The following is a 24,058-nucleotide window of genomic DNA, read 5'->3' as shown; positions in this document are numbered from 1 at the left end:
TTGAAAAACTGATCCAAACTAAAAACCAGACATAGCGCTCTGACTTCAGATACGAATTCTAACAGCTAAATACCACCATACATCCTCTTTTGTGTTTAGAGCTATTCGGAAAGTGGGCATTCATTCATGTCTGCCAGCTGGCTGCATGAAAGAACAAGAGGCATTAAACAGGATACTCTATAACACAAAATACACCAGAGCTCTATGTGTCTGAAGACACAGTGTGTGAGCTCTCATCCTTGTCTAAGGAAAGAGACACTTTTGGCCCACACACAAAAAAAGTAGGTGATTGGATAAATCAAATATTTCAGTTTACTGAACACCCATGGTGCTCATAGCACCCCTGGACTGGGCCTTTCAAAAACTGGAAGATAATAAATGGGAATTCATACTAAAGCTTTGATTTGGATTCTAAATTACCTTTGGAGTCTTGTACCACCTCGTGGATCTCTTGATAAAGCACTGGACTAGAGGCGTGCATAAATGCCCACCACAGACCTTTTTTTTTTTTTTAAGAGAATTCTGACTAAACTAGCTTCCTACTAATGAAAAAAAAGGTGCTCATTTCTGTTTGGCCAGATATTTCCGTTCTGCAAAATGGAGATATCGCTGTTCACAATACAGGCTTTTGTTCCAGCCTCCCACTTGGTATAGCGCTGGGAAGGCTGAGTTGGGGAGGAGGGGGGAGATGCGCAGTTAAAAACGAGAGTCACCAATTTGCCCATTTACCTAAACTGAGGGGGGCTGTGAGCACCAATTTGGATTTGTTCTCGGGCAGCTTCTGGTCTGTAGGAATTGCACCTCACCTAGAAGAGAAAAATACGCCAATAATTATGTTTCCTTTCTAATTACACAATTTTCACTGCCTTAACTGCTCCAAATTATACTGAAGAGTAATTTTAGACTCAGTGAATGACAAACAGTTTTAGTAGATCAGATAAAACCTTCATCAGTAGCAACATCTATTATTCTAATCCCCAGAGTAGAAGGTTTTATTGTTGTGCATAATTCCACAATTTGAGTAAATTAGGACAGTCTCCAGACAAATTTCTTAAATCAAGAGAACAGTGTATATGCCCAGGAATTGGCCAATGTATTAATTCAAATAATACAATGCTTGGAAGAGCCCTTATCAAATTCAGTCATACTCACTCCAACAGGAAAAAATGAACCCATCATTCATTACTGAGCATGGTCATGGGAAGTGTGTATTTTGCACCCTAAGTGCCTTGTTTGCATCACACCTAGTCAGGGCCTTAGATAGGAAGACACTCCTCCATAGACTCGGAAGTTAGGTAAAGCTCTATGACTTGCTCTGATCCATGAAATGTGAGCAGAAGTGACAGACAGCATATCCTTGTGGAAGTTTTAAAAACCTAGCAGAAGTTTTAAGTGTCTTAAGGACAATCTAAGATGCCACATGAAGGTCCACTGTACACTTCCTCATATCACTTTCCTATTCCAATGGTGAACATGTAAGCCCGTGTTGAGATCAAGACTCCAAAACAGGTCCTTGAGTAATAACTACGAGCAGAGCCCCAGTCTCAACCCAAACTGGACGGGGAGCAGGAACACAAAGAAACTGTCTTTGTATTGTTTGCTCCTGTACTGTAACCCACTCAATCCTGACTTGCAATGTGTCTGGAAACATGATAGAGTCTTGAAGGACGAAAAGAACTAGGAGACACAAAATGATGGGGTGCATTCCAAGTGCTGGAGAAAATGGAAGCAAAGACCCTATCTGAGAGAAAAGAAAAAAACGAGACATTCAGTGTAGCTGGACTGCATGGTACGTAATGAGCAGCGACGGGAGAGCAGGGGAGAGAGGATGCTGCCGGATTCCTGAAGTCTTGAGCAACAAGCTAAAGAATGTAAACTATATTTAAACATTGTTGTGAGCAAGAAAATGATAAAAACATGTTTTTAAAAGAATTATCTCACCAGGGTGCACAGTAGTAAGAGGAAATTAGAGATCAGTTTGAAGAGTATTTACGGGCCTCAGGAAGGTTCCCGATTAGTGGCCACTAAGTAAGTATAAACAGGAATACAGAGAAGTAGAAGGGTAAGAATAATATCTGAGGCAAAAAATAACAGGTCACAGAAGCTACAGGGCCACAGGAAGCAGAAAAGGTGATATGATGCTATTGCTTTTAGTGAAGATAAACAATCTGAATGTGATTGTGAAAATGCTTTCGTAATGTGATACCTTAATTTCCTCAGAAGCTAGCTAAGTTGAAGTTGTTTCTGACATTCGCCATTACCTCATTTTTTCATGTGTTATTTTTTCTTATATTCTTACATTATTATATGGTATTGTTCTAGTACTGTCTTTGCTTCATAAATCATTTAAGAGACTTCTGAAAACACATTATGGTTGTTACTGTTTTTCTAGAATCTTCTCAGGAGGGAAAATAACTTTACTCCCTATAAGCAGACATCTTCCAATGTGCAAAAGACTGAAAATCTCCTCCTTCTGTCAGTAGGAAAATGTCCAAGATAAATTTCTCATTAGTAACATAAAATAGCTTTCCATTTTTCCCTAAATCTCTTTAGTTTAAAATAAACCAGATATGCTTTGGAATTTTATTTGAAGGTAATGGTGCTACAGTTTACTTTTTTTTTTTTTTTACTCTATGCACAAAAAGATACGGTGGACTAGGATGTAACTAAGATGGACTTTAATTAAGTAAGTAAGAACCAAAGGAAGAACCAATGGACCTTGTACTTTGTCCTCTCGATCAAGGGTCAGCAAACTTTTTCTATAAAAGGGCAGACATTAAATATTTTAGGTTTTGCAGACCAGAAGGTCTCTGTTTCAACTACTCAATTCTGCCCCTCTAGCACAAAACCAGCCACCCACAATACAAAGGAAAAAGCATGGCTGTTTCCCAATAAAAAGTTTTTACAAAAATGGACAGCAGACCTTATTTGGCCCATGGGTCCTAGTTTGCCAACCCCTGCTCTAGAAAATTCTAAGTATACTGCGTGTGTTTATTTGAGATATCTGACCCAGTAATGGCCCCCCCAAAAAAAAAGTCCCCTTAACTGAACTGTTACTTAGTCTTATTCTTTTTAAGCAATTCATCTAAAAGTATCAAGCATCTTCAATGTACCCAGCATCTTTGCTGGGTGCTATGGAGATACATAAGAAATATAAGGATCCGGGAGATTAGATATGGAGATAAAACTAAAAGTCCTCAACATTTTGAGAACAATTAAGGACTCAACTGCATAGTAGAAGAGAAGTGTAAAGGAGTTGGAGATTCAAAAAAGAGAGAAAAAGAGAGAAGTGGAGTCCTTGGGGAGGTTTGTGGAAAATGTGGAGGAGGTGGAACTCGACATGGAGCCTGAACGATAAAGACAGGATTAAATCATCTGAGGGGGAGGAGTAGGAAGGAGGTCACGTTATAGAAGGAAAATCAAAAGCAAAACCCCAGGGACAGTAATAGGCCTAACACTTCGGGGTGGCCGTGAGGATGCCTGCCTGGCTAAGGGTGAGTGCGGTAGAGGCTCGGGGACTCAGAACTGGTTGCAGAGTGAGATAAGACGAGCCAGAACGAGGAGGGCCAGCTGCGCATGTTTGGCCTTGATGTGGTAGGCACCTGGGAGTCACTGCAGTTCCCTGAACAGGTGAGTAATGAAATAAAAGTGGTATTTCAGGGGCATGTAAGATCGTGGTGGAAAGATGCCAAAGGCAGAAAAACGTGCCTTAAGGCTGTTGGGATAATCTAGAGTAGAAGAGATCAAGGGCTATTCTACAGAGGATGAGATATAGGATAATGGGGAGAAAGAGAGGATAAATCTAAAGAGAAGTTTAAAAGGATGAAACATCTAGCTTTGGGGAACCATGTCTTAAAAACGAGGATAGACAAATCAAGTAAGAGGGAAGAATCTAGATTTTCTGACCAGGAAGACCCAAAGACTGGGGTGTGTTGATAGCAACAGGAAAACTAAAAAGGAAGGTCCTTTTGGTGACTCCACTTTCACTGATGTCATATTGATAAATGATTATTTATTTAGTGTTGTCATGTCAGCTTTAAGAAATAAAAGATCCCAGAACGGTGAGAATCCTTTAGCCAGACTCAACCAAAGAAGATGTGGGAAGGAATCAGCTTACTGAGGAGCCAGTGCAAAGACTGAGCAAAAGAAGGTTGTGCTGGTAACAACCGTAGTCTTACAGATACACATTTGCCCACTGTGAAGCCAGGCCTTAGAACCTTCATCGACCCATCCCTGCCTGCTTTGAAAATGAGGCCTACACGTTTGTGACATAAGCCAGGGCAATAACCAATAGCAACCAAGAACTGGTGCTTGCCTCATTAGCCAGAGACTTTAACTCAGAATTGTGTCTTTTTTGGTACACATCTTCTTTCACTTTCTGCGCAGAAAGCCCATCAAACTCACAAAAAGGTGAGATGACTCTCCTTGCTTTTGCTGTTGTTTTCAGCTCTAGCAGTCTTCACATATTCATCTGACTGTGGAAAACACAGGTGTGAGGGTCTCCCATAGGTTGAAAGTGGTGGGATACAGTCAGTCAATGAGGCAAAAAAAAAAAAAAAAGAGAGAGAGAAATGCAGCAATAGGCAGGGCCATGAAAGCCAAAGGAGGAGTCACTAGAAATGGCCACAAAGTGTAGTGCAGACATTAAGAAGTCAGCATATATTAAAGAACTATCAAGTGGGTTATGATAGGGCTGGTAACCCACTTGACAAACAACACCAATAAGCCCTGACTCAATCTGTTAATTAATTATGTCCCATAGAACATTAAGAAGGTGAAATTTATCCTCAAAATAAACAGTAAGATAACATTTCAGCTGAAATCAAAGATATACCACAAAACTTTTGTTCCAAAACTTTGACCATGGAAGCAAGCTGAAGTCCCACATTTCATCTTTGATGCCCCTTCCTTGGGCTACTCACATGAGCATAACTCAGGAAGAAGAGCTGGTTGTTGGTGAAGATGATGCCTGGCAGGAGAGGCTCCTCAACTCCTTGCCTCTTGTCATTTATCCATTTCCTGTAAGCCTGGTGAGAGAAGCAGAATGCATGACGCTCTGCAATGGTGGCGTTCCTCTTTTCTTATCCAGGGCAGAGATCCTAAATATATCCTCCACCACGTAAAAAGTGCAAACTGTCAAGTTTTCCTCTAACAAAACCAACCCCTGGAAATGCAAATCAATGTTGTGTTGCTTAACAGTGAGGCAGGTCCACCTGCAAAAAGACCGTACACTCTAAATAGGTACCAGAGCAGCGGGGCCAAAGCATCCGCATGTTAAATAACTCCCCCCCCAAAAAAAGCTATTCTTTCTCTAACCCAATGGCAAAGGCTACAGAAACAAATTTGGGGGTCAACATATTGGGGCCAAATTTTTATTTTTCCAAATAAAAGGGAAACCTATCATCTTCAATCACCATCACTTGATAAAGTATATGTTAAGAATACAGGAAGGATGTTACCTCAGAATAACAGCCTGATCTTTACATTAAATGCATTTACCTTTATGAAAATCTTTCCACATCGTCCTTACATTTCTTGTTTAACCAAGGACCAGTGAATGATGAAAACATTATTATGGACTCTTACCTGGCCCACTATATGAGAACCACTAGCCTCTGGCCACAATTTAGAGGTTTGGTATTTTAAGAGAAAATTGCAAGAAGGGCTATAGAGACAGCGTACTCAAGGAAAACTCATATGAACGTAGCCCCAAGGAGAGTTCTGTAGCATGCTTTGATATTATTGTGAATGCATCTACTGAAAACTATCCTTTAAATACACGATTCTTAACAACAATTATTATTCTTTAGGGTGACTTTATACCCCAAAAAGAAAAAAGAAATGCAGCTCTATTCATATAATAGAGTAGAACAGAGTGAACGTGGAAATATAATTCTATTTACAGAAATTCACAGAATTGATAGAACTGTACCTCTGCAAGACTATATCTGTAGTGTAAATTGAGGTGCACCCACATGGCACTCTATAGTTTAATTTTAAAAATCACAGCAAATGATGCAGTGCGTACCCTAAAAGCTTCCCGCAGACCTCCATTATCAGCAATATTTTCTCCCAGGGTCCTCTTCCCCTTCACCTAACAGAAATAAAAAGGAAAAAAAAGAGTGTTTCACAGCCAACTATCATTCAGCAAGAAGCATAAATATGATAGCTATAAAAAGTACCATATTTTAAAGGGAAAATTACATTCAATAAATCACAGGTAGTCATAATATATTGTGAGATAGCAAACTAACTCCAGCAAGGTGCTCCTGAATATAATAATTTCTATGTTATTATGTTACACATTTCTTTCTCACCCACCTCTGTATTCTCACCAATTTAGCCAGCTCCACTAAAATGTTAACAATATTCTGAGTGACTCTGGTTTAATGGAGAAAAAGTAGAAATGTCAATATACAGATTACTTTCTCTGAGTAATTCATGTCATTTGAGTATTCTTTTCAGTGTGCTTGTATTTCCAAACATTTATGATCCACACAGGAACAAAACTTCACCACCCATCACCACTTTACCTTCAGCAACTTCCATGAAAAATTACAAGGAGGGTCATACTCATGGGGGACAAACATCAAACAGAAGTAGGCCACAAGGTCAAGGTTTGCAATGTGTAGGATAACCAGCCAAGCATGGTGAAGAACTTCCTCCACACATTTGAAGATTGTTTCTGAAATCCCTAACTAGGCCAGGACAAAAAATACTCCAAACCAACACAGCCCACAAGCCGGAATCCAACCTGCCACTTGTTTCTGTACAGGCTACAAGGTGAAGCCGGACTTTACATTGCTCTATGTGGGGTGGGGGGGGTAAAAGAAGGGGAATATTCCATGGCATGTGAAAATTACATGAAGTTCAAATTCAGTGTCCATAATTCAAGATTTACTGGCACACAGCCATGCCCATTCACGGACGTGCTGTCTGTGGCCGCTCTCCCGCGGAGCTGAGCACTAGCCACAGAGACCTATGGCCCCCAGAAGCACAGTTACTTACCATCTGGCCCTTTGCAGACAAAGTTTGTCAATCCCTGCCTAAGGGGCAGAATATTGCCCCCCACCCACCCACCAAAGACGTCTATGTCCTACATTCCTGGAACCTGTACAAATGTTACCTTATGTGGCAAAAGGGACTTTTAAAATATGATTACGTAAAGGATCCTGAGACATTAGCCTGCATTATCCACGTGGGTCCAGTATAACTAGAAGGATGCGTATAAATAGAGGCAAAGGGGGTCAGGAGAGTGTGTCAGAGTGATGCAATGTGAGCTATGACCAGCCACTGCTGGCTCTGAAGAAAGAAGGGGCCAGAAGCCAAGGAATGTGGCCAGCCTCTAAACGCAAGAAACGCCAAGGAAACAGATTCTACCCGAGGCAGCTAGAAAGAAAAGCCTCTCTGCTTACACCTTGACTTGAGCCCAATGAGACAATGAGACCTGAGTGGGACATACAGAACTGCAGAACAGTATTTGTGTTCTTTCAGGTCATTAAGTTCGTGGTGATCTGTGATAGCAGCAACAGGAAACATATACACCCTGCTCTCAACTTTAAAGCCATGGATCCTACCCACTCTTTACTTTTAAGCTAGGCCCATCACCCAGGTTGCAAGAAATCACAATGGATAAAAACAACTCTTCAGACAACATTTATTTCTGTTTGCCTTTGTTTTCCTCTAGGATGGGGTACCTATGAATATGTTACAAAGTAGTAATAATATTAGCTACAATTTACTAAGCACTTACTGCATGTTAGATATGATGCTGGTGCTTTACATAATTTCAGTCATTTAATTCTTACAAATGAATGAGTTCAGAAATAGTGACCTATTTCACAGACGAAGACTGAGACTCCAGAATGTCAAGCAACTTTCCCATGTTCACCAAACTTGTAACTGGTTGAGCCAAGATGTGAACCTCCATCTCACTCTAGAAGCCCTCCCCTATGCTCTTCTTGAAGCAACATATATTCTAGATGGATTTTCACAGTGTGATAACCTCTGAATTGAATACAGATAAACAGAGGCACCCATTTCAGGTCTTCTCATGACATACTTGTAGATACTAAAGAAATATGACAAATGGCTTTCCAGAACAGTGATGAAAGAGCTAGAGATACTATTCAAGGATATAGCCTCTGGTTTCTCTGCCTGGACAAGGAGTGGTGTTCCTGATGTTGAATATGGCTGAAGAACCAGGAGAATCAAGTCAGTTTAGTGTGGTCTCTCGCTTCTGTTACCTGCTGTCTCCTTGACTATACAAATTAGGAGCATACAGCATGTGCATGTGTATTTTAGAGTAAGGGCTTCCTGCAGAGCCATACCCTACCAACAATTCTTCTTTATTGGTTCCCTACTGTCAAATACAATGAAAGAAATCTATTTCTTATAATTATGAAAGCAGGGGAAGAAAATGCAATAAAAAACTACAAAAAAAATTAATAGTAGAGAGAAGGCATGAAAACCTGATCAAACTAGCAAAATAAGGAAAATGAAAAAGAAGTAAAAACAATGTGCACGAGATAAAGTACATAAAGAAAACTATATTACAGCTGTATTGGAAAACCTAAAACAAGAACCAAACAGATAAAAAGGCATACCATGCTCTTGAACAAGAAGACCATATCATAAAAATGTCAATTCCATACACTGAATATGATTTAACTTAGAATCCCAATGGGATTTTCTTTGGGGAACAAGGTGAGAATGGGTAACATGATCTTGGAGCATATACAGAAGTATATTTGCCTGAGAATGGCCAAGCACATAAAAGAACAGTGAGGGAGAGCTTGTACTGACAGATACCAGAACAATCCATATAGCCATGGTAGTAAGACCTTGGTGCAGAAACCAACAAAGAGACCAGCAGAATTGAATATGTAATCCAAAAATTGTTGTCAATATATGAGATTCTAAAATTTGATAAATACTCAATTCAATAAGCAAAAAAATGTCTTTTAATCAATGATGTTGGATCAACTGACTATCCTTTTGAAAGGAAAAGAACTCTCACATTAAACTCCATAAAAAAAGGGGTACCTGGGTGGCTCAGTCAGTTAAGCATCTGCCTTTGGCTCCAGACATGATCCCAGAGTTCTGGGATCGAGCCCCAGGTCATGCTCCCTGCTCAGTAAGAAGTCTGCTTCTCTTTCTCCCTCTTTCTCTCCTCCCTGCTTGTGTTCTCTTTCTCTATCTCAAATAAATAAATAAAATCTAAAAAAAAAAACTCCATAAAAAGTTAAGTTTCACATGCATGAAGATTTAAATGTAAAATAACAAAACAACAAAAACCTTCCCAGAAAAGCCGGGAGACTTTAATATAGAGTGGAAATGCAGAAACTATTTTTTAAAAGATTTATTTATTTATTTGAGAGAGAGAGCAAGAGAGAGAGCATGAGCAGGGGGAGGGGCAGAGGGAGACAGAGACTCCCTGTTGAGTACAGAGCCTGATGTGGGACTCCATGTGGGGCTTGATCCCGGAACTCTGGGATCATGACCTGAGCCAAAGGCAGACACTTAACCAACTGAGCCACCCAGGCGCCCCTATTTTTTAAGAGAAATAGGTACCTTTTGGCTCTACAGAAATGTTTAATTTTTGTATGCCAAAAGATGCCATACATAAAGTCCAATGGATGCATAATATATTTGGGAGAAAATAGGGTAATGTGAATTACAAAATTTTAACATCTGTAGTATCTTTAAAAAATTCTCATACATTGGTGAGAAAATAACTGAATAGATAAATGCTCTTTCATATACCACCGGTGGGAATATGAATATTATAACTCGTTGGTAACAGTAGGAATCTCTCCTAGATGGACAAAAAGAATATGTACACAATGAGAGGGTTTGTTACAGCAGCACTTACTGTGGGAAAAGAATTGGAGACAAAGTGTGACCTGTCTCAACAAGAGGTTAGGTGAGCATGTTAGAGTATGTTCCCACTGTGGACTTCTGGGCAGCCACTGGAAATCATGCAATAAAGAGGTCTGTGGTGTGTGTCTTCTCTTCATGAGCATGGGAAACAGTGTATCAGGGTGATTAAGATGAATGACAGGTAGGGAAGAGAAGAGTGATGAGAGGGGACGGAGCGAAGACAAGAAAGGAACAAAATCTGACACACATGAACGGCATGTATAAAATTTCATTCTTGCCTTCATGGAAATGTATGTATGTATATATAATAGAAAATAAACATTTTAGAAGTACATTTCTTTTGTTCAAACTTCTATAACTAACATCTCTTAACCAATTGAGAGTCATTAATTCAAAATAATGAGATTTATTTCAATGAGTTAAGTCAAAATTTGGAAGGAAATTCTTAAAAATGATATGGAGTGTAGATTTATAAGAATTGTATTGCTTGTTTTGCTACAAGATTTTCTACATTTAACTAAATCTAGGAAAACAAACTAATGTTTCGGCCTGTGAAGCTCAAACTTGAGCTTGTATCAGAGTCACCTGAGGGCTTGTGAAAAGACAGACTGCCAGAAGACCGGTGCCCCCCTCCCTCCAGGATTCCAGGTCAAGAGGTCTGAAGCAAGACTCAAGAATTTGCATTTCTAACAAGTTCCCAGGAGAGGCTGATGCTGTTGTCCTGGGAACTACACACTGAGAACCAATGGTCTAAAGCAAGCTAATGTCCAAAAGAGAAAAAATGACACACAAAACGCCATAATTGTACTTACATTTAAGCCAGCTTTCCTCCAATAATAGTTGCTATATTGGTTAACCATGCACTTTGTTTTTTCTTTAAACTTTTCTTCTGAATCAGTAGACCACCAAGGATCCAGGTTTCCATTTTTATCATATTTTCTACCTAGCAAAAAGGAAAGTTAAAAAATATTTGTACTACCTGTGTTCTAGGATTTTTATGGTTTTAGGTCTCACATCTAGGTATTTCATCCCTTTTGAATTTATTTTTGTGTGACGTATAAGAAAGTGGTCCAGTTTCATTCTTTTGCATGTTGCTGTCCAGTTTTTCCAGCAGCATTTGTTGAAAAGACTATTTCCCACCGGATGTTCTTTCCTGCTTTGTCAAAGATTAATTGACCATATATTTGTGGGCTTATTTCTGGGTTTTCTACTCTGTTGCACTGATCTATGTATCTATTTTTGTGCCAGAACCATACCATCTTGATGACTAAAGCTTTGTAATATAGCTTGAAGTCTGGAATTGTGATGTTTCCCGCTTTGCTTTTTCAAGATTGCTTTTGCTATCCAGGGTCTTTTGTGGTTCCACACAAACTTTAGGATTATTTGCTCTAGCTCTGTGAAAAAAATGCTGGTGGTATTTTGATAGGGATCGCATCATTTTTCCAAAGAAGACATACAGATGGCCAATACACATATGAAAAGATGTTCAACATCACTCATCATCAGGGAAATGCAAATCAAAACTACAATTAGATATCACCTCATATCTGTCAGAATGGCTAGTATCAAAAAGACGAGAGATAACAGGTGTTGGCAAGGATGTGGAGAACAAGGAATACTCTGCACTATTGGTGGGAATGCAAACTGGTGCAGCCATATTGGAAGACAGTATGGAGACTATTCAAAAAGTTAAAAATAGAACTACCCTACGACCCAGCAACTACACTACTGGGTATTTATCCAAAGGATGCAATAATACTTATTTGAAGGAGTATATGCGCCCTGATGTTTATAGCAGCATTATCTACAATAGCCAAATTATGGAAACAGCCCAAATGTCCATCGACAGATGAATGGATAAAGAAAAAGTGGTGCATATAGAGACAGTGGAGTATTAGCCATAAAAAGGAATGAAATCTTGCCATTTGCAATGACAGGGACAGAGCTCTAAAGTATAATGCAAAGTGAAATAAGTCAGTCAGAGAAAGACAAAAACCATATGATTTCACTCAGATGTGGAATTTAAGAAACAAAACAAATGAGCAAAGGGGGAAAAAAGAGAGAGAGGCAAACCAAGAAACAGACTCTTAACTCTAGAGAACAATCTGATGGTTACCAGAGAGGAGGGGGTAGGGGATCAGGTGAAACAGTTGAAGGGGATGAAGGAGGGCATTTGTCGTGATGAGCCCCAGGTGAGGTATGGAAGTGCAGAATCACTATAGCGTACACCAGAAACTAAAATTACACTGCGTGCTAACCAACTGGAATTTAAATAAGAACTTTAAAAGAGAAATTTGTACTATTTATGGAAATTAATTTCTTCATTTTCCCTTTCCTTCAATTCGAAAGACCTTGAAAAAGCAGTCCCAGTAGCAAGGGTCACTCCTGGGAGCAGGTCCCACCTTCTCTGCAATGTCACAGGCTAATTGTTTTTAAAAAGAGGGGTTAAGAAAGAGGTTTGAGGAAGTTCTTTCCTTCTAAGCAACAAAGAACATTTTAAAAATAAGATTCGTCAACTTATGGCATGCACACCGTGAACCAATCTTGAATTCTTTGTTTTCACCCGATGTGACCCATAATGTTCTCTGGATTATGAAATGAAATGGCTTCATTCACAAAGCCCGTGGGAGGAGCTGGAGCATCACTACCAGTGAAATTCCAAATGATCCAGAGGCACAGCCCAGTGAGTCATTCACCCAGATCCATAGGCACAGCCCCTGACTCAGCCCTATAGGAACGTGTTTCCTCCAAGTTGCTAGGAGCTGAGAGACACATAAAACCTCTGTTATGAATCATTCCACAGCCATCAGTGTGCATGGAAGGCCCATCTGTCCTGCTTCGACAAGGCAGGTTGCTCTAAAAAGAGAACTTGGAACAAGAATGGAAATCTCCAAAACATAATAGAAAAAAAAGATTAATTATACATGGTTGGTTTTGTTTTGTTTTTGTTTTTGCTACAGGCTCACTCTTCATTTTGTCTACACTACCTTCAAAAAAAGTTTGAGTAGATTTCACTAACGTCTATACTCAAGGTTACTATTGGTTTAAATTTAATTATGCAAAGAACTCTTCATTGGACTTATAAGAAAGTCCCTAAGGCAAAGGTGTTAACTGAAATAATCCAAAGCTCTTTGGCAAGGGTGGATGCCACTACCGCCACCCCCTGGGAGAGCACAGAGTCACTGTCTTCCAAACACTATCCAACCAATTATTAAATAGTTACTGGGCATGTAGTTAACTATGTAACTCTCTGTTCTAAGTATTGGTTACAGAGCGAAATTGCCATCATTAGATTATGTCCTTTGAGAATGGCTCCAGAAGGCCTCCAAAAGATTCAGTGGGAGAACTGTACTTAAATTTCCCAGGAAGAAAGGCCCAGAACCAAGAGATCACTACTGGGTTATGTTTCTTAGCTAAGATGCTCCTTTTAGATAAAGCAAACATGCAAAGACAGGAGTGTAGCTCTGGAGATTGAGATGACTATAAGGCAGCTACATTTTTAAAAGGGAGGGGAGAGATCAGAAGAGCAGAAACTCTACGTGATTCAGGAAGGGCTTGTGGGAGCACAGGAAGAATTGTCCAGAAGGAGAAGAACCAAGAGTCTCTGGCCCTGGGGTAGGCGTCCCGGAAAGGATGTTGGAGACACCACCGACATGGAAGAAAGAGGTCCTTCTACACAATGTTGCCATGTGCCAGCCAGCTCTTTGAATCTGCTTGTAAATCATTGTGCAGATGTGTATATGATTGTAATTTGCTGCTAATTCATGTATTTTAGAGATTTCGTGTGGCTTTCCAATAATGCTTAAGGTAAAGGAGAAAGGAGTGCCCATCAAAAATGATGACTCTCAAAGGGTGCTAATTTCAGTAGTTCATGTCATATTCTGCTCTTGTGCTTAAATATCATGAGGATACACAGCATATTCTCCTATATTATACCTTATTAGGAAAGCATAGCCTTTTAACAAAATTCTGAATATATGCCAGCATAGAGAAAAACAGGGCTTAAGCATTGCATAATCCTTGCAATAGTATAAAGGGATCAGGCAGCCAAGCTCCAGAGTCCTAACCGGCTGAGTACTAACTTGGCAGCATGTATAATCATCTTGGGAGCAGAGCTCACACCTCCAGGGAGAGCATCTCAAGATGGTGAATAAAGAAATGACAAAGGGGAGAAGCTATGAAGTAATTCCTGTAACTATCGTGGCAGCTACAGCAAGCCTGATCTAAATGCAAAGCTAATTTCACTGAAATTACAAGGTTTTTTTTTCATGCTATCCCATCACCAACGGGAACAATTATTTATTTATGGCAAGCTATCACAGCAAGACATGGGGGAAAGTTTTCAATGAGCAATCATACTGCTTTGGATAATCTTCAGTCTGTGATGATGCCACTATGCAAAGATAATAGCAACAATTAACATCCATATCATCAACATTATCATAAAAGCAGCAGCTCATACAACGAACCAGTACTTACCATTATTATCAAATCCATGTGTAAATTCATGTCCAACAATTACTCCTATAGCTCCATAACTCAGAGATCTATGGTACAAATTTACAATTTGGAGAAAATTACAAGCATTAATCTCAGAGCATAAATCCTGTGTTTTTTTTTCAATGAAAGCCAAGATAATCTGTTTTCTAGTAACCACAGTAACAACTTAACCACACACACAAAACTGTAAAAAAAAAAAATCTAAACACACCCTTCTCACTGAAATAAATAAATTCTAACACTGTCACTACGACCCTGTATGACATTAGGGATATGAAAGAGATGGTTTCTAAAGTCCCTTCCAGCCCTAAGGATTCTAGGATTCTGTATCTGCCCTAGCTAGTTTATGTCTATGAACATCCAAAGAAGCAGCAGGGTTTGAAAAGATCCTGTCAGTAAACATACCATTTATTTTTTTATCTGAGAACCTGCTGAAAAATCACTCTAGACCTAGAAGTTTTTTCCCAAATATAACCATAAAAAAGGAACAGAGCAGAGATTAAAAGGGATCACTGCTTTCAAAGGGAGTCACGTTCCCTTGCTTCTGTGACAGACAAGGTCACGAGTGAATGGCAAGGATCATGAAGCCTTAACCAGATTTGGAAATTGCAGAATCGTGAGCCAACAGTGGTTGTTTGGTAGCGCTTGATTAGGTAGCAATACAGAACTGAAACGGAGTATATTAATGACAGATAAAGAAATCCATAAGGAGGCTTTCTGGATGTGTGTGTGCGTCTGGGACCTTCTCTCTCAACTACAAGTTCCATGAAGGCCAACCCTTACCAAGTTGGTCACTACTAAATTCTCTGTAACTAGTACACAGTAAGAAAGTAGCAGTGATTTACCTCATTGGTTAATTAACTTTACTATTTTACGCAAATGACAGGTCTACATGTAACTTATTTTAGTTATTTAATGTGTGGATAAGGATTAAAGACAATTTAAAATCCTTGCTATGAGGATTCTTCCTGAGATTTGCAATTACGCTAAAAATATTTCACAGTTGGCTCCTGACAAGTGACGTCAAAGTCACCCAGCAAATGGAAAGGACCCGTAAGTGGAAAGAACAAAAATTTTGAAGCAACATGTTATTACAGGACATAATGATCCTTAACATGCTAATTGTTTGTCTCAACTATACCCAAGGAAGTGCTGTAAGATTTAATTTTTCCCCTGGGTCGCAATTCTTTCCTTTGTTCTTTCTTTCCTGCAAGGTAATTTGCATTTGAAAAAAACCCACTTCCTACTGTTTTTACATCATTGCAAACCTTCATTAAGGAAGTAAGAGTAAAATTATGCATTTCAATCATGGAGCTCCCATGGCAGTGTGGGACAGACTTGTAATTTCACATAGTGCTAGTTTTTGCAGCAGGGGCTATCGCTATCAGCCTGTAACACTGCGTTTCCTCATGCCTCTCAGCCCTGAGCGCAGTACTCAAGCCTCAACCCCTGGTCAATGCTGGTGACTGGACAGGTTTAAAGGATGAACAATGGAAGCTTAGAGGAACTGCTTTGCAATCAATGTCCCTCAAGAGTGGCTGCTCCCATGAGCTTCCTATTTGCAAAGGGCAATAAAGAATTCAGAAAATGACTGAATCACTGTAAGTTCCAATTCTCAGTCACATAATCGTGATCCTTTGGACAGGAAACAAGAAAAAGTAATTTTATATGACTGAGCCTTCCAATGATAATGTTTCATAATGCCGAAGCCCCATCTTCCATTTCATCAATGGACAGCATTAAATGAGCATGCCATAAAAATAAATAAATAAACTCAAATGCCTTTTAAAATGGGACTGGCTGGCCAGAAACAAGAAGACTGCCGCAGAGAAAAATCGAGCCTTCCAAAAACGAAATGGAAAAAATGACCATTTTTCCACCTACTTGGTTTCTCTCGTGTTCTTACTACCCCAGGGGTTTAACGTGTGCACTGGCTTTTGCTGTCAACAAGAGGACAGCCAGGCTGCTGTCTGCAGCTACCACGATCTCACGCTGTCATCAAGTAAGGGCTACTCTGTGCTTGAATCAGAAATTCCTCAAAATCTCTGATTTGAAAGCGGCTTTCGGGTTACTTCAACTCCTTAGCAGAGCCATGGGCCTCTGCCACAAAACCCATTCCAATAGTCATAGGACTTCTCTGGGGATTTCTAATAACCAGGAGCTCATAGAGGGGGACCAGTGCCTCTTCAGGTGGTTCTAAATAAAACGGCTCTCCCTAACACTGATCTGCAATCTCTTTTCTACATCTTCTATCTATTGGTCTCGTACAGTCTCTAGCCGAATACCCTCTGACCCCCCAGAATACAGTACATTTTCTGCCACCTTAACTCTCCTTCAAAAATGTGAAGACAGGGGCGCCTGAGTGGCACAGCGGTTAAGCGTCTGCCTTCGGCTCAGGGCGTGATCCCGGCGTTATGGGATCGAGCCCCACATCAGACTCCTCTGCTATGAGCCTGCTTCTTCCTCTCCCATTCCCCCTGCTTGTGTTCCCTCTCTCGCTGGCTCTATCTCTGTCGAATAAATAAATAAAATCTTTAAAAAAAAAATGTGAAGACACAAGGTCCCCCTTCGAGTGTCCTCAAGTTCTTTCAATTGTTTTTCTTCAACCATGAATTCTAGACCAGCATTTCCCAACAAAGGCAAAGGGGGAGCTTAGGAAACTCTGGGTTAAACACATTTAAATAGGTTTCTTTCTTACAGAACTTGGAAATTCTTATGCTGCTGAGTATTGTAATTCTTCAAAACAAAAACAGACTTACCTCTATTACTACTTCGTGGAACACACACTTTGGGATGTTGTCTTAGGCTACTTACAATCCTGATTCTTTCCTCTAGAAACAATTTAGCTTGTTGATGTCCCCACGACTCAACATTCCAGGAAGGACTAAGCTGACCAGCATGAACATAACAGATACCCGCTTGCTGGGTCTGGAGACTATCCATCCAAAGCAGATGTATGGGAAGCCATCTGACTGGACTGTGATTCCCACGGCTCCAGCATCCCCATCTTTCCAATGCCAACTACCCAAAAGATGCTTGGTAATTATTCATTGAGCAGATATCGTAATAGAGGATAGAAGGCTTCAGTGAGAACATAGAATCTTTAGGAAAAAAATGCAAATCTCTCTCCCACTCAAGTATCAAATACGGCTCAGCATAAGGCTGAACTCATAGACACTAATACTATTTCCTAGGTTTCTATCATTTTGACTTTTAGATCAGAAAATCATCCTCATGGACCCAATAAATTCACTTCAAAACCTAACCAGACTATTTCCAAGTCTCTAGGTATATAACCACAATAACAGAAGTTCAGTTGAACTGAGCAGAATCAAAGAATTCTAGGACATTTTTAGTTTGAAGGAAACTTAGAGAATATTTAGCCTAAATCTTTATTTTTATAGAAATATATATAAGTTTTTAATTTGAATAATAGGGAAAAAATCGATTCCAAATATCTGAACAGTAGTAAAAACTATGCAGCTGAGGCCTGGGATGATAGTAAGGGATTTGGTTAATGCAAACCAAGAATTCTCATTTATGCTAATGGAGCGCTTCCCTGAAGTAAGCTTTACTAATGCCTGCTCCTGGTCCCCTCGGCACTCACCATTTTTGAGCACACCAATCCAACATCTCCCAACTGCCAACACCTGAAACTAGTTGCCAGAGGACTTTTTCTGGACCCTCTTGGCTGAGACTGAGGAATGCCAGAGTGTTAATACAACAGGTGGCAGCACTCAAATCAATGAGGGAAGGTGAGCTGGGTGATCAACACCCAGCAACCTTGCCCCCGAGGTGGGGTCACGCTGAAGCATGTTCTACAGTTCCCCAGCACGACCGAGCCCCAGTTGCTCACAGTGATAACTGGCTTTGAAACACATATGTGGTACGTAGAATAATGGCCCCAAGAAGATGTTCACATGCTAATGCCAGGAAGCCATGAATATGTGATGTTGTTACATAGCAAAGGGGAATTAAGGTTGCTAATCAGATGATCTTAAAATAGGGAGATTATCCTGGATTATCTAGGTGCACCCAATATAATCACAAGAGTCCTTCAAAGTGGAGGAGAAGGCAGAAGAGGAGAATCAGAAGGAGATGTAACTATGGATCTCTGGTCAGAGAAATGCAACTTTGCTAGTTTGGAAGATGGAGGAAGGGGCCATGAGCCAAGGAATGTGGGCCAACTCTAGAAGCTAGAAAAGGCAAAGAAACAGATTCTTCCCCAGAGCTTCCAGAAAGGAATGCAGCTGTGCCGACATCTTGTGTTTAACCCAGCGGGACCCAGGTTGGACTTCTGACCTAAAGAACCATAAGCTAATCAATTCATGTTGTTTTAAGCCACTATGTTTTTGATAATTATGGCAGCCACAGAAAATCCACACAACACAATTTATTGGCTTCCTTCCCTCCCTGTCTCACATCTCCACTCCCCTGCTGGTGTTTTCTGCTGTCACCTCCCATAAGAACTCCTTGAACTTGAATCCATGTCATAGGGTCTGCTTTTGGGGAAGTCCATATCAAAATATTGCTACCATATTTCTCTTACTTTTATATGTATGTGATCACACGTTTTTAACCTATAAAATACTTAAACTGTCATTTATCCAAACCAAAAACACAAGACACTAAACGTCTAAAAGCAAGACGAAATTCTCTGTGGATTAAAGCACCAGAGCAAACAAAGGTACATAATAAAAGTGGTGATATTATCAACAATGAATATTATCAGAATTCCCACTATATATGTAAATTCTGAATTACTTAAGTCTACAATCTGTTGTTATTAATGACCTTTAATATCTCTAACTCCAGAGACTGTCCATTTTTGACCTATTGTATCACTACCCAGGTTACATTTCTAAAGACAAATTTGATTATCTTTGCTTGTTCAAAAACTTCAATATTTTCTATTGCTTGTTAATGTCCAGGCTCCTTGCCCGGCACTCAGAGCCCTCCAATATCAAATATCAAACTTCTTTTTCAGATATCTTTCCCACTACTTCCCTTCATATACTACTTGGACCAGCTGAACTAAAATCTTTGCTATTCTATACACAGTTTCCTTTCCTCTTCTAACATTATTTCTTCCATTTCTTCCATGGTGTTCAACCCATCACCATCAACTCAAATTCCAACGATCCTTTAAGGTCCAAATACTTATACTATGAGTCAATCCACAAGTGGATAAATGCAAAAAAATGAAATTTCCGTGTGTAATAGTTGCCTCTCCTGTCCAGTCATACACACTGGTAAAAAGAATAGGAAGACAAATACCTAAAATGACGAAGGCGGGACTGACCCACACCAGGTTCCACGCCCTCTTTGTACTGAATAACCACCGGCTTTGTTTCTTGTTTTTGTGACTTTATATTCTATTCTCTGCCAAAGCAGCATGTTCTCCCTTACTTGTCAGTAACTGGTTTCTTCACTCATTTACTCACCGAGGATATTCTGTTCCCCAAAAAAAAGGCTTCTGGAGCTCTCCTGCTGGAAACCCTGGGAGAAAGATAGACAAAACTGTAAGGGATACAGAGACTGATAGGATGATGAGTACTTGGTTCAAGCTTTAGCCCGGAAGTTTCAAAGGTCCTCCTCATGGAGCTGGGAGCACTCTAAGAGATTCAACTGTTTCTAAAATGATATTAATTCAAAATAGTTTGAAATAAGTGCATCACATTAGTTTCAAGGAAACCACTTTGCATGAATACACTATTGGCATTACCCAGCCTGCTGTGAACTGGACTCCTTCCTACAGTGTGTACAGGAGGCTTCTGACTGTCCAGCAGCTTTCCCTGATAGAGAGAGGGCCAGCTACATGGATACACAACCTATGCAGTCAAAGGAGCGCCCCTCAGGTGCCCCATTTGCACGCAGCATTCTTGATACTTCCTAAGAACACAGAACTCCACTAAACCCACAACGTGTGGGAATTCAGTGAGACTCAAAATGAGTACAAGGTAAGCATGTTACGTCTAGGACTGAGTAGATGGGGCCTCTGACAGCCCCAAGAGGGCCCTTTCCATTGGAACCAGGATTTGCTTTGATCACCCAAAAAAAAGGCAGTGGCATTCTAAGAAACATGAACGACCAAGGAACCCTAGCATATCCTAACTTTTGTTACTTTCCTATATTAACCACATACACTGAAAATTACATAGAAGGAAGGGGAAAGCCAGGGTGACCCACAGTTCCTTTTCCTTTTAGTCCTCCCTTACTCATCAGTAAGCCAGAGGTAGAGAGTATGAGTAGATTTACGTGCATTAAGAAATAACATAAAAGCCGCCGGGTTAGTTTTGTGCAGTGTTTCCATTGGCCTGGTAAGAACAAAATACCTTTTCAAGTATAAGCTACAAAATACAAACGGTATAATTTTGGTGATTCCACACACAAGTTAAAAGCTCTTATATATTCATTTAAAACTGACATTGCACAATATAAAGATGAACCGTAAAATTATGCTCATGACTTAAAATGTTTATTTTTCTTACAACTTACAATGACAATAAATAGCAAATTAAAAAAGACAAGTCTAGGGAAAGAGAGACCACGGAAGACAGGACAAAGCTTCATACTTGAGCACCTTTAACTGCACTTTTTCTGGCTTTCTGAACAGGGGCCCCCGTATTTTCATCTGGCATTGGGCCTTACAAATAAAGCAGCTGGCTTTGTGCAGGTGAGCGGGAGAAATGCTTTGCTTTGGTATTGCAACTCACCACTAAATCTCGCACCCTGGGCTGATCCTGAGAGCTGCTTTCTTAAGTCATAACAATCATAACAATCGGGAATGCAAAGAATAGTAACAGAAGACACAACATGAAAAGAGAGAGAGATAGGGGGAGGGCAAGGGAGCGCCACCTTCTGCAATGTCCTTGCTTGCTCCACAGCCACTGCTCTAGCCCCCTTGAGACTGAAAGCTCTTTCAGGAGTTAAAATGTTTTCTCTTCCCCCTCTCCTTCTCCACATTCTGTCTACCCACCCCCCTGCCATGAGAGAATACTACGACACTAGGAGGGGAAGTGAGGGCAAGAAAGCAAGTTCTTAATTTAGAAGTGAAATGTTAATTCCATATACCTATTCTTTATATTTTCTTCATATCGGTTTGAGATTTCAAGGTACAAAAACCTCACTGCAAAGCAGAGATGGATCCAGCTAGGACTTCTCTCTCTTCCTGCTGCTTTCAGAGAGAGGAAAACACATGACTTTGAAGGGGCAACATCATATCGATCTTCACAATTTTAAAATTTCCCTAGATTTCTTTTTGCACCTTTACATCAATATTCCATCCTTTTTCAATGATTACTTTCAGTAAGTCATTCTAACTTGGAGACACAGATGCAAATATATATTTTATATACATATATATATGCAAATCACAGTGTTTATATGAAAGTCTCATCTCACACAATAAATCATCAAAAAGCAATGATATTTCCTAATAAAAACAATGATCATGAACCAATGTGATCTAATTATGAAATCATTACGGCTTTCCTGCTTGGTACTGTGCCCAGCTGGAAGCATTTATGTCCACTGTCAACCTCTTTACAGGAAGACATCTGACACCTGCGTGCGCCTCCGTTTCTGGGGCTGTCGCTGTCAGGGGCCCCATGCTCGCAGGCCACAGCCATCACACGCCTCTGATCAGCTGTGTCTGCTCAGCCTGTTGGGGCCATGGAACCCTCCCCTGATCCACGCAAGAATCTGATGCCCTTCAGGCTGCTCTGCTGAAGCGAATGGATTCACAGTGTAAGTGGCAGGTTTGGAGGTGTCCACCGGCCAGAGTGAGCGATCAAAGTGCACCAGGGTCAACTCAGCATCTCATCTCAGGGGGTGGATAAGTTGTATTTAGCGAAGGTAGAAGTAAAAAATAATTAAATAAACAGAAAGGGAATTATTTTCTCTCCTCTCCCTTTTTAATAGACTCTTCTTGTTTGGTTGATTTTTTTGCAAATGCATTTTATTTCCTTTTTCCCCCCATCTCAGCACTGCATCACCAGTTTCACACTTTTAAAGCTCTTTTTTTTTTAAAGCTCCTTTTCCTAACAGTATATTTATGGGATGCATCCTCACAATGTAAATGCGTGTATGGACACGGATACACGTGCCTGCACCCATAGCTTACGTACCACATACAGACACATGATGCGTACAAACACAGAGACAGACATACAAGAGGAGAGACGGAGGGAGAGGAAGGAAAAAGAAATGTAACTGTCAGACAGGCAAAAATAGTCAATTTGGTAATAGGTAATACTGGCTAGGGTGTAGGAAGCATGTTGGTGTGAGCGTATACTGTTGTAAGCATTTTGATGAGCAATTGAGTCACCTTTTAATGCTTTAAATGCCACCTCTAAAAAATGACTAACTATGTGCTGACATGGAAAAAATACCTGAAAGATATTAAGTGAAAAAAATATTAAGTGAAAAACCAGCATTCAGTTGTGTATGTGGTCCTTTTCTGCATAACATATGTATAAATGTATGTATAGGTACAGTCAGTTCTGCTGTAACACTTAACAAAAGGCAAATTTGCTCTAAGGTGACTGATATACTGGGGAAAAAAACTGGGGCATAACTCCAATTTCATGTTTGTTTATGTGTAATTTCGTCCTCAAGAAAGCTAAGTGAAAGCAAAAAATGCATCAAATGAACTGAGCCACACAGGAATATACAAAACTCACACAACCCACATGGACCAGTTAGTTACCTCAGTTTGCCACGTGCGTTAGAAACCACAGCCACCCACACCTGGTGTTAAAATTTTCCTTCCAACTTCAGTCACCCTCCTCCAACCACGACATGGTAACTCACAAGCTGCAAGTCCTCCAACACCCACTTCCACAGGCAAACTTCAGGTCTTTTCAGGGGAAAATGTCATATTTATTGCAGTATTTATGTATTTACTCATTTAACATGTGTAAGACTGTGCTATCATTTTTTCAAAGATTTTATTTCTTTTTAGAGAGAGAAAGAGCAGGTTCTGGTGCAAGCAGAGGGAGGGGCAGAGGGAGAGGAAGAGGGAGAGCAGTAGACTCCCCACTGAGTGCAGAGCCTGATGCGGGACTTGATCGCACCACCCTGAGATCCTGACCTGAGCCAAAATCAAGAGTCGGACGCTTAACCAACTAAGCCACCCAGGCACCCCTGTGCTATCATTTTTATTAGGCTCCTGGCTTTTCTTTTCATGTGTCATTGATAATGTTTTTGATTGTTGTGTCCCTAACCCCATTTTTCCCGTAAGCCTGTAGCTTCTATTGCAGAATTGTGCATAACACGGTGATGTTTAGGAACATGTATGTCACATTATAGCAGAACTAACTGTAATATGTACATGTGGGCATCTGTGTGTATATATATTCCTGCCAGAGGTCCTCAAATTTTATCAGGCATCAGAATGACCTAGAAGGCTTATTGGAACAGATTGCTGGGCCCCACCCTCAGAGTTTCTGAGTTAGTATGGTCTGGAGAGGAAGCTAAGAATTTGCATCTTTAACAAGTTCCCTTGTGACGCTGAAGCTGCTGGTCTAGGAGACACACTTCAGGAGCCACTGCCCAATCACTGGTTCACGTGTACTGTGGAGTCATGGCTAAATATGTTCATTGCTGCATCACTGTAATTGAGAAAAGTGTGCCACAAACCAGATGTCCAACGGGAGAAAAATGACTTAATTAA

General features: G+C 40.2%; 1 protein-coding gene across 4 annotated transcripts in view; it reads right to left on the bottom strand.

Annotated features, from left to right (window-relative positions):
- The window catches only part of PHEX (phosphate regulating endopeptidase homolog X-linked), a 212,741-nt gene that overhangs the window by 5,155 nt on the left and 183,528 nt on the right, over positions 1-24,058 (bottom strand). For all 4 annotated transcript variants that reach the window (XM_034649535.1, XM_002913929.4, XM_034649537.1 and 1 more), the window contains 6 exons: positions 19,827-19,881; positions 14,362-14,429; positions 10,695-10,825; positions 6,029-6,094; positions 4,923-5,027; positions 730-806 (listed from right to left, as the gene is read on the bottom strand). In XM_034649535.1, the coding sequence (XP_034505426.1) occupies positions 730-806; positions 4,923-5,027; positions 6,029-6,094; positions 10,695-10,825; positions 14,362-14,429; positions 19,827-19,881 (502 nt within the window). The remainder of the gene's footprint in view (positions 1-729; positions 807-4,922; positions 5,028-6,028; positions 6,095-10,694; positions 10,826-14,361; positions 14,430-19,826; positions 19,882-24,058) is intronic.

This window comes from Ailuropoda melanoleuca, chromosome X (genome assembly GCF_002007445.2).
Source record: "Ailuropoda melanoleuca isolate Jingjing chromosome X, ASM200744v2, whole genome shotgun sequence".
Classification (NCBI taxonomy): Eukaryota; Metazoa; Chordata; class Mammalia; order Carnivora; family Ursidae; genus Ailuropoda; species Ailuropoda melanoleuca.
The sequence above is the reverse complement of the archived record's forward strand: the minus strand, read 5'-3'. Positions and strand labels throughout refer to the sequence as shown.